Consider the following 10,105-nt stretch of genomic DNA (forward strand, 5'->3'; position numbering starts at 1 on the left):
TCATAGATTTTGTAAGACACAATTGGATGTCGAACGGTTTCCGATTTGTCTAATTTTTTGTTAGGATGATCTATGAATGAACACCTAAATGATGGAGGGTGTATATATATATGAAAATATACAGTCCCCTTCTATTGAGGGATCCCTCAAATAAAATTATTTGAGGGACGCCCTTTAGGGTACCCTATAATTTTTTTCCTAATGATTCAAACCATCTATTTTTTAGGTCTTCATTCATAGATCATCCTAACAAAAAATTAGACAAATCGGAAACCGTTTCGACATCCAATTGTGTCTTACAAAATCAATGAACACGGTGCTTCAAGAAAATGCTAAAATTTCAATAACTTAATTGAGTGGTCAAATGATATCGGATTCAAGTGATTTTTTGTATGGATGATCTTTGAATGAGTATCTACAAAATAGACGGTTTGGATTAGTAAAATACAATCCGGAGTGGGGCCTACAAGGGGTGTCCCTCAAATAAGCTTATTTGAGGGATCCCTCAATGGAAGCTCTCTGTATATATATATATATCTTACTTGCGAATAATTATCTAAATCATGAACCTCGGTTTAAGGACCAAGAATCCCGCAAGCTCATCTGAGGGTTCGAGCTCCTGGAAGCCCACAAGTATAGTTGGGCTACATCCGACCCAAAAGGCTCGGGTTCAAATCTGGGTTCTGAGGCAGCCCAAATCAGAAATAAAAACCCTAGCTCGCTCATCACTCACATCGTCTCTCCCCCTATATTTGTATTGCCTTCTCCGAGTTTCTGCTGCTCCGCCTTCTCTGCACACTCTCATACCACAATGGTCTCCTCTCTCTCCTCTTTCTCTCTCTCTTCATGTTTATTGGAATTTCTGTGCTGTTTTTATTGTTGTGGTTTTTCTGATGATGTTGTTTTTGTGTGTCAAATTCAGGCGTCGGAGAAGAAGCTGGCGAATCCCATGAGGGAAATCAAAGTCCAGAAGCTCGTCCTCAACATCTCTGTCGGAGAAAGTGGTGATCGACTCACCAGAGCCGCCAAGGTTCCTCCTTTACCTCACAACAAAACTACCCAAAACAAAAATGATATCAAAATCATATACTGATCTTTTTATTTCCAATTTTGCCTCTTTCCCCTAGGTCTTGGAACAACTCAGTGGCCAAACCCCTGTCTTCTCCAAAGGTGAGCTTCCATTAGATTCTCTCTGCTTTTTCGTTTTTTCATTTTTGGTTATTTATGGATTTATTAATTTTTTGAGTTATGTTTGCCTGCAGCTCGGTACACGGTGCGATCCTTCGGTATCAGGCGTAATGAGAAGATTGCCTGCTACGTGACTGTGAGAGGCGACAAGGCAATGCAACTTCTGGAGAGTGGACTGAAGGTCAAGGAATACGAGCTCTTGCGGAGGAACTTCAGTGACACCGGCTGCTTCGGCTTCGGTATTCAGGAACATATCGATCTTGGGATCAAGTTAGTGCTCCTTTTATTCTTGATTTTGGCGTATAACCTCATGATAATTGTCTTTGTGGAATCATTTGTATATTGAGTTTGTGGAATCATTTGTGTATTGAGTTTGTGGAATCCCGTAGTTTGTTGATAGGTTTTGTGGTTTGGGCTTTAGATTTAGTTTCTAATGAGATTGGGAAAAGTTCAATAATTTTATATGGGAATTAGATTTGTTCATCAAGTTTCTTGGATTTAGCTCAAAATGGTTTGCAAGTTCCAACTACTTATAGGGTGGGAATTAGGCTGACTCCGTACAATTTACCTTTACGATTGGCATAGGCTGAAAAGGTGTGCAGCGTAGGGTAACAATGGGGGTAGGGCATAGGGGTCAATATAAGAGCATAACATTGCATTTTTGCACAATGTTCACTTGTGAATATTTCGTGTGTATTTGCCAAGGGTTTTTATTTCTTTCCATTTTCGAAAGAAGTTGAATATGCTGACTTTGTGGTGCAAACAATATATCGAGGACTCATTTTTACCTTTTATGAGTTTGTTTCAAATATGTGTTGAATATTATGTTGTAACATAGGAGGCATAATTTTGAAATAGCTGACCCTATAATGTTCCTGGGCTGTTACTATTTAAAATGTCGGGTAGTTGTGGTTGCCTTAACTTGAAAGGCTGACTAGTAATTGGCATGCATATTTGGGTATCACTAACCAGTTTTGTTGTTCTTCCTTCAGGTATGACCCTTCAACTGGTATATATGGCATGGACTTTTTTGTTGTTTTAGAGCGCCCAGGATACCGTGTTGGTCGTCGTCGCAGATGCAAGTCGCGTGTTGGAATTCAGCACAGGGTTACCAAGGAGGATGCAATGAAGTGGTTCCAGGTCAAATATGAAGGGGTCATTCTTAACAAGTCCCAAAATATTGTTAACTAGACAGATCTACTAGTCTTGGATATTTTGTTTTAGTTTTGGCATGCTGCTACTTTCTACCAATTTCAATGTATCAGGAGTTAGTATCTCCATTAAAGAGATGTGCTAGTAATTTTGATCTTGAAAACTTGATGATGTCCTCGTGTTTCGACTCTTGTTGCTTATATGGAGCAGCCATTATTACTGTCAGCAAATTTTAGTTTGCTTTGTGACCATTTTGTTGCTCATCTGTCTTATTATTTGTTGCCAATATCAAATGGCTGCCCAGATGTTCATGCCAGTATTGAAAGCTGTTTGAAAGGCTTGATTTTTCATTGTTCTATCCCTTGGCTATAACATGGGAAGAGAAACATAGCAAATAAGGGAACAAGCAACCACAACACAAAACACTATCAGAACCCTAAAATCAATTAGGAGCCAGAGAGCATTGAGTTTTGAGTTTAAAAACAACCATACTTCGGTGGCCAACCTGTAAAATGTGGGTAGCTAGGACTGCACAACATTTTGAAGAACGTAAGGTGAAATTCAATCTGTCACTTACAAATAATGCTCTGGTACAAATATATGGGCAAGGTTTTACATTGCTTTAGGACTTCAGCAGTTGAACGAGCTCGCTCTTTTTAAGTTTCGAGTAACCTTTAATTCCTCTGGTCTTTGCCAGTTCTTTCAACTCAGGGAGTTTCATTTCTTCTATTCTTCCAGCCGCAGAAGATGATGCTCCGTTATTCAGCTCAAGAACTTGTCCTCTTGGGATTGATTGAGATGGAATCGGAGATCTTTTCACAAATTTAGACGGTGGGCGCGTTAACTTGAACTCTGCAACTGAGGGATCCTCCTGTATTTGCTGCTCTTGCGTATCTTTCCTCCTTGTCCAGACCTCTTGCCCTGCCTTGTCTAAAGCTTTGCCTGCAGTAATTAGTATTTGACTAAGAAATAATATTGTGAAAGCAGAGAAATTCAATCATCATATCTAGAAATAAGACTTGAACATGTGCATGTTTAGGTGCAGAAGTGGTAGCTGTGTTGTGCATGGCCATGACAAGTGATTGCATTAAACATGACATTCATCTGCGTTACCTTTTTGCTTCCTCGATCCATAAAGAGCCTGAAGAATTGACTCAGAAGAGGGGCTATCTTCAGAGACATTGGAATTTATCTTCTTAGCATTTACAGACTCTTTGTTCGAGATCGAAGTCTGTATCCGTCTGAATAGAGAAATGATCTCTTCCTGGTCAGATGCCTTAGATTTTTTACCAGCTGGTCCACGTTTCTTGGTTCCATCGTTCTTATTCGTTCTTCCTGAAGCTGAACGCCTCCGAGGAGGTTGGTCTCCTCCATTTCCTTCAGATCCAATGCAGGACACAGTTAAGTGAAGGCCCTTTCGCTCAAAGGGTGAAGGCACATCTGCAATCTCAGCCAAATTTAACAAGCTGCATCAAGAAATGATCCCTCAGTCTATTATCTATAGCCAGCAAACAACAAATCATTTGTTGATATCAAATCCGAACTTCAGTCAAGCTAATCAAAAGAGGAATGATAATTAAATTCAACAAAAAACAACATAGTAAGTGAAATAATTTTCACCATGTTCGACTTCAAAATAGTAAAAAGTACAACAATCCCAGACAAGAAAAATACTTAAATCAAGCTGAGATCTTTCATTTTAACAGATACCAAACACAATTCCAAGAAGAACCCATTGCAGAATTCAAAGTGGAATTCCTGAAAAGTGAAAACTTTAAATACCTTTCAAAGAGAAAATGGATTTTCCCAGCTTGGGCTGCTTGCTGAAAGAGAAGAAAGTGGGAAAGCGAAGCACAGAATGATATTCATGAACAATTGCACCCATAAGTTAAATTCAAGGCCAATTTGGGTTCTTGAAGTTGAATGTGGAAAATGAGAAACCAAGATTCTGAGTATACAAATGGATCAGACTCTGACAGTTCCTTCCCTTCAGTAACTCATATTTTATTACAAAATTTTCTGGTCCACAACTTCTGTGGTGTGTGTACATCACGCGCGCCATTTGGCCTTTTTGGTATTTAAAAATAAAATTTATATGTATAAATAAAGACTCTGGTTAGTTATCTTATAGGTTCAGGCTAATTGAAATTTTCGCGCGGCTTTGTTTTGGTTTGCAGGGACTATGTTGATGCTAGCCACAACCTCACCGAACTTGTTGTCGGTCTCTCCTCTGCCGCACAATGACAATGAAACAAAGTCTTCTAGACCCTCAAATGGCTGCTTCTTCTCCAAACCCTCTTCAAGAACCTCTCTGTTCTCTTCGAATTTGGATCATTCTTGTGCCAAATTTCGTATTTCAGCCTCGGTCGCCATATCCACTAACAGTGAAGTTATAGACAAGAATGCCAAGATTAGCAAATACTGTGAAATGGGTAATCTAAAAAATGCCGTGGAATTGGTATGCGGGTCTCAAAAATCCGAGCTTGATTTGGAGGGTTACTGCTCCGTCTTGGAGCTCTGTGCTGGACTTAAGTCGCTGCAAGATGGTAAAAGGGTTCATTCAGTTATTTGTAACAATGGCGCAGAAGTTGATGGACCTTTGGGTGCAAAACTTGTTTTTATGTTTGTAAAGTGTGGGGATTTAAGAGAAGCTAGGCGAGTTTTTGATAAATTATCAAATGGAAAGGTTTTTCTTTGGAACCTTATGATCAATGAGTATGCAAAGGTTCGTAATTTCAGGGAAGGTATACATTTATTTAGGAAGATGCAAGAGCTGGGTATCCAAGCTAATTCTTATACATTTTCTTGTATTTTAAAGTGTTTTTCTTCCCTAGGATATGTACGAGAAGGTGAATGGGTTCATGGGTATCTGTACAAATTGGGATTTGGTTCTGATAACACAGTTGGTAATTCGCTAATGGCCTTCTATTTTAAGAATAGAATAATTGAAAGTGCACGTAAGGTGTTTGATGAATTGAGTGATCGAGATGTTATATCGTGGAATTCAATGATAAGTGCATATGTGGCCAATGGTCTTGCGGAGAAGGGGGTTGAGATTTTCAGACAGATGCTTTCTTTGGGGGTAGATGTGGATTTGGCTACTGTTATCAATGTTCTAATGGCTTGTTCAGATGGTGGAAATCTTTCATTGGGTAGGGCGCTTCATTCCTATGCAATAAAAACTTGTTTGGACATGGATATCATGTTCTACAATAATGTTCTAGACATGTATTCAAAATGTGGCGATCTGAGTAGTGCAACTCAAGTCTTTGGGAAGATGGGTCAAAGAAGTGTTGTGTCATGGACTTCAATGATAGCAGGGTATGTCCGAGAAGGGCTTTCAGATGAGGCGATCGAATTATTCTCAGAAATGGAAAGGAATGATGTTAGCCCAGATGTTTATACAATCACAAGCATACTTCATGCGTGTGCTTGTAATGGCTCATTGAAAAAAGGCAGGGATATACATAAGTACATTAGGGAACATGGCATGGACTCCAGTTTATTTGTCTGCAATACTCTCATGGATATGTATGCGAAATGTGGAAGCATGGAAGATGCTCATTCGGTTTTTTCTAGCATGCCTGTGAAGGACATTGTCTCGTGGAATACCATGATAGGAGGTTACTCGAAAAACTGTCTTCCCAATGAAGCTCTTAAACTCTTTTCTGAGATGCAACAGAAATCAAAACCTGACGGCATGACAATTGCGAGTGTCCTTCCGGCTTGTGCCAGCCTAGCAGCTCTAAACAGAGGTCAAGAGATCCATGGCCATATATTGAGAAATGGATACTTTTCGGATCGGTATGTTGCCAATGCACTTGTTGACATGTATGTCAAGTGTGGGGTACTAGTTCTTGCACGATTACTTTTTGACATTATTCCCATAAAGGATCTGATTTCTTGGACTGTGATAGTTGCTGGATATGGCATGCATGGATTTGGAAGCGAAGCTATTACTGCCTTTAACGAGATGAGAAAATCAGGAATAAAACCTGACAGTATTTCCTTCATTTCTATACTTTATGCTTGCAGTCATTCTGGGTTACTTGATGAAGCATGGAGATTCTTTGATAGTATGAGAAATGATTACAGCATTGTTCCAAAGTTAGAGCACTATGCTTGTATGGTGGATCTTCTTGCCCGCACTGGGAATCTAACCAAGGCATATAAGTTTATTAACAAGATGCCCATTGAGCCAGATGCAACTATCTGGGGTTCCTTGCTCTGCGGTTGTAGGATCCACCACGATGTAAAACTAGCGGAGAAAGTCGCAGAACGTGTTTTTGAACTAGAGCCAGAAAACACAGGGTACTATGTACTTCTAGCAAATATTTATGCAGAGGCAGAAAAGTGGGAGGAAGTGAAAAAGTTGAGAGAGAGGATTGGTCGGCAAGGCTTAAAAAAGAATCCAGGCTGTAGTTGGATAGAGATCAAGGGGAAAGTTCAAATCTTTGTCGCTGGAAATAGTTCACACCCACAAGCCACAAAGATAGAGTCTCTATTGAAGCGTTTAAGATTGAAGATGAAGGAAGAAGGCTATTCTCCTAAAATGCAGTATGCTTTGATAAATGCAGATGAGATGGAGAAAGAAGTGGCTCTCTGTGGGCATAGTGAGAAGTTAGCCATAGCATTTGGGATACTGAACTTGCCACCTGGGAAAACCATACGGGTGACCAAGAATCTACGAGTATGCAGTGACTGTCATGAGATGGCCAAGTTCATCTCTAAGACATCTAGGAGGGAGATTGTTCTAAGAGATTCTAACCGCTTTCACCATATGAAAGATGGGATTTGTTCTTGCAGGGGTTTCTGGTAAACTGAAGTTGGACTTTGAAGTGCAAGTAGGCTCATCAATTTCGATACACTTGCTAAGTACCTCCTCCAAACTTGGTTGATTGTCACGCACATGATCAAGCTATTGTTGTATATAATTGTTTTTCGATCGACCAAAATAGAACACTCAAATTGTTGTATATAATTGTTTTTCGATCGACCAAAATAGAACACTCAAGATAGGCATTTGAATTAGGATCTTAATATGGGCCAATTTCAAGAGATGCGTGCTTCGCAGTTTTGATGTGACTCAAATTGAAAGGCTATGATCAGTCTCGTTTACAAAGGGCTAACTAAGCGTCGATATCAGTTTGTCTATGCTGTGGTGTTTCCTTGAAGAGGCCTCCTATTTTACAGCCGTTAATTGCAGTAGAGATGCAGGATTTGATTTGTCTATATCATAATTAATAAACTATGGGAAAATTACGAATAAAATACGTATATTATTTTTTGGTAATTTTTTTTAAAAATACAATGAAATTAGATAATGTTTTAATTATTGAAAATTTTGTAAAAAATACGTGTATTAAACATGAAGAATATGGACATACGTGTATTGTATGTTTGATTTTAAAAAGCATGTATTTTATAAAGTCTTTGAGACGTGTATGGAAAACGAAAGTATTTAAAAAAAATATGTATGTATGTGTATACTTCGAGTATTATGCGAAATTGCTAACCAGACTCTATATTGTAAGTTGAAACCATGAGAATTTTGTCTTGTAAATTCACAGATAGAGAGAAGAAAGGGATAAGCTCTTTGAAAAGTGAATCTCTGTATTGAAAAAGAAAGGATACGCTCTTGATATCCCAGTGCCTATCGAAGGCCTTCCAATACACCGTACCTTATTTCTACAAATTATCCCCAGAGAATTTGCACTTTTAAATTCATCCCCAAAAAAAAAAGAAAAAAAAGAAAAAAAAAGAGACTTCCTTATCTAAGGAGAACAAAAGTGGAAATTCTGGTTATAGTTGGAAATACAATATTACTTGTCCTGCAAGAATTAGGAGAAGTCTTCTAAGATATATATATTCACCATCTTCCACTCTCCTCATTTAATTCACAGTGGTTCAGAGTTTCTTCAAACATCAACATGTCCTCGTCAAAGAGTAGGGTTTTCAGATTGAGGTGTTTGAATGACGAAATAATTGAAGTAAATGAGGCTGCGGCCGTACTTTGTGAAACCATCAAGAACATGGTGGAGGAAGGCTGTGAGGGCGACGAGATTTCAGTGCCAAACGTGACTGCCGAAATCCTAGGCAAGGTGATGGAGTGGTGCAACAAGCATGCAAAGGGTAAAGAGACTAAAGAGGAACTCAAAGAGTGGGACGCTGAGTTTCTTAATGTTGATCTGTACCATATCTTCATCGCCGCGGACTATCCATACAACAAGGAATTGGTGGCTCTAGTTTCTCAAAAGGTTGCAGATATGATCAGGGGAAAGAAAATTGACGAGATTCGTGAAGTGTTCAAGCTCAAGAATGATATGCCACCAGAGCTCGTAAAAGAAGTAATTGATGGCAACCCTTCGATAGATTTTATGTAATGATTTTATGTTCAGGCCGGGAAGAAAAAAGAGTTTTGTTTGTTTAGGGTTTCTTTCATGTATTTTTTTTCTTTCTTCTTTCTGGTTCTTTGTTTTGAGTAATACTACACTTATCACATTATTATCCCACGTTTCTATACTACATGATGTGGCATATCCATATCATCATTCTTCATAATTCCACTTTATAAATCAATCATCATCAGCCTACCACTGTCCTTTTCTGTATTCAAGTAGAGACAGCTGTAAATAAATTTCTTTTTCTGGGTGTGCTCAAAAGGAAATCTAAAATAATTGCAAATTTACATGTCTCATGTGTATATACCAAAAGAGCATAAAGAACATGACCTCTTAACTTATCAACCACGAATATACCCAATTGTACCAAAACTTTAATACAAGAAAAATATTTAGCCAATCCACATTGTTATCAATTCATGAATATTTACACTAAGAAGAACGCAATTAAACTCAGAGAAAGCTACCTGATCAAAAATAAATAAATAAAGAAGATAAATGCTTGTGGCTGAAGAAAAAAATTACATACATATAATCTGGAAAACAGATGAAGCCGCTTTTAGGCTCTATGGCAGCTAAGAAATAATACACCCAAGTGGCCACTGGCCACATCTATCACAAAATAATGGAAACCCACTGCTCTTTTCTCCAGCAAGCCATCAAAGCAATGATAAAAATAACACTCCAAATTAATGATTCCTCTCCCTCCTTTTTCTTTTTTGGTTTGTTTTCAATTTTTTCACCTTCCCATCTACTCGTCCTCCTCATCATTGAGTATAATAATAAATTAATCAAAATTCAATTTCAATAACCAATTTGGCCTAATCTAATAAAACTTTAATCAACAAACAATTCAATTTCAAGTTTCAACCACACCATTTGGAGAGAAGAACCAAGAAAATAATGAGGAAGACTATGGAAGAAAGCCCAATGGCCACACCAAGAACAACCTTACTTGGCCCATGATGACGATCCTTCTTCTGATCAGAGTCATCCCCATCGCTGTCATCATAATCTGAATCACTGCTGTCTTCTGCTGATGAATCGCCTTTGGCCGGAGGAGGTGACATGGGCAATCCATGCTTGTCACAAGGAGAAATCCCAAGCTTCAATTTTGATGACAAAACAGAGTGGTTATAGCACAAATTGCTGTTCCTGCTAATCTTGAACACTGCCAATTTGTTTATAAATGACACATTGAAAGGCACAACTCCATGGAAGTCATTGTTTGCAAGATTCAAGTGCTTCAAGCTCTTCATATCAGAGAGGAACTTTGGAATTGTACCATTCAGCTGATTGGAGCTCAGATCAACATGAACCAACCCTGGAATTGCAGACATTGACTCTGGTATGGCTCCAGACAA

The 10,105-nt window shown here is 38.6% G+C and overlaps 4 protein-coding genes and 1 pseudogene across 5 annotated transcripts in view; 3 read left to right on the plus strand and 2 right to left on the minus strand.

Annotated features, from left to right (window-relative positions):
- On the plus strand, positions 710-2,591 carry LOC18778490 (60S ribosomal protein L11). The gene is made up of 5 exons (XM_020561562.1): positions 710-814; positions 923-1,030; positions 1,128-1,170; positions 1,263-1,458; positions 2,181-2,591. Exons 1-5 carry the CDS (start codon positions 812-814, stop codon positions 2,377-2,379), a joined length of 549 nt encoding a protein of 182 aa, XP_020417151.1. The 5' UTR covers positions 710-811; the 3' UTR covers positions 2,380-2,591.
- Positions 2,767-4,225, minus strand: LOC18781223 (SAP-like protein BP-73). Its single transcript, XM_007213411.2, has 3 exons — positions 4,123-4,225; positions 3,454-3,780; positions 2,767-3,282 (listed from the first exon to the last, which is right to left on the minus strand). The coding sequence occupies exons 1-3, from the start codon at positions 4,223-4,225 to the stop codon at positions 2,963-2,965; spliced, it is 750 nt and encodes a 249-aa protein (XP_007213473.2). The 3' UTR covers positions 2,767-2,962.
- On the plus strand, positions 4,488-7,591 carry LOC18780221 (pentatricopeptide repeat-containing protein DOT4, chloroplastic). Its single transcript, XM_007214205.2, has one exon. It carries the CDS (start codon positions 4,523-4,525, stop codon positions 7,157-7,159), a length of 2,637 nt encoding a protein of 878 aa, XP_007214267.2. The 5' UTR covers positions 4,488-4,522; the 3' UTR covers positions 7,160-7,591.
- Positions 8,271-8,933, plus strand: LOC18780998 (SKP1-like protein 1B). Its single transcript, XM_007214090.2, has one exon. The coding sequence runs from the start codon at positions 8,271-8,273 to the stop codon at positions 8,721-8,723; it is 453 nt and encodes a 150-aa protein (XP_007214152.2). The 3' UTR covers positions 8,724-8,933.
- Positions 9,098-10,105, minus strand: part of LOC109948502 — a 2,019-nt pseudogene continuing 1,011 nt past the window's right edge. Inside the window, exon 2 of the transcript XR_002271140.1 lies at positions 9,098-10,103. The product of XR_002271140.1 is annotated as a receptor-like protein 51 (transcript). The remainder of the gene's footprint in view (positions 10,104-10,105) is intronic.

The sequence above is a fragment of the Prunus persica genome, chromosome G4 (genome assembly GCF_000346465.2).
Source record: "Prunus persica cultivar Lovell chromosome G4, Prunus_persica_NCBIv2, whole genome shotgun sequence".
Classification (NCBI taxonomy): domain Eukaryota; kingdom Viridiplantae; phylum Streptophyta; class Magnoliopsida; order Rosales; family Rosaceae; genus Prunus; species Prunus persica.

What these genes read in the sequence shown, in the direction of transcription:
- LOC18781223 (XM_007213411.2), bottom strand. Translation starts at nt 4,225, where the DNA reads ATGGGTGCAATTGTTCATGAATATCATTCTGTGCTTCGCTTTCCCACT. An exon ending in ATCCATTTTCTCTTTGAAAG is followed by an intron (nt 3,781 to 4,122) that starts GTATTTAAAGTT and finishes CTGAGATTGCAG; the next exon opens with ATGTGCCTTCACCCTTTGAG. An exon ending in TGGATCGAGGAAGCAAAAAG is followed by an intron (nt 3,283 to 3,453) that starts GTAACGCAGATG and finishes TAATTACTGCAG; the next exon opens with GCAAAGCTTTAGACAAGGCA.
- LOC18778490 (XM_020561562.1), top strand. An exon ending in GACTCACCAGAGCCGCCAAG is followed by an intron (nt 1,031 to 1,127) that starts GTTCCTCCTTTA and finishes TCTTTCCCCTAG; the next exon opens with GTCTTGGAACAACTCAGTGG. An exon ending in CATATCGATCTTGGGATCAA is followed by an intron (nt 1,459 to 2,180) that starts GTTAGTGCTCCT and finishes TTCTTCCTTCAG; the next exon opens with GTATGACCCTTCAACTGGTA.
- LOC18780998 (XM_007214090.2), top strand. Translation starts at nt 8,271, where the DNA reads ATGTCCTCGTCAAAGAGTAGGGTTTTCAGATTGAGGTGTTTGAATGAC.
- LOC18780221 (XM_007214205.2), top strand. Translation starts at nt 4,523, where the DNA reads ATGTTGATGCTAGCCACAACCTCACCGAACTTGTTGTCGGTCTCTCCT.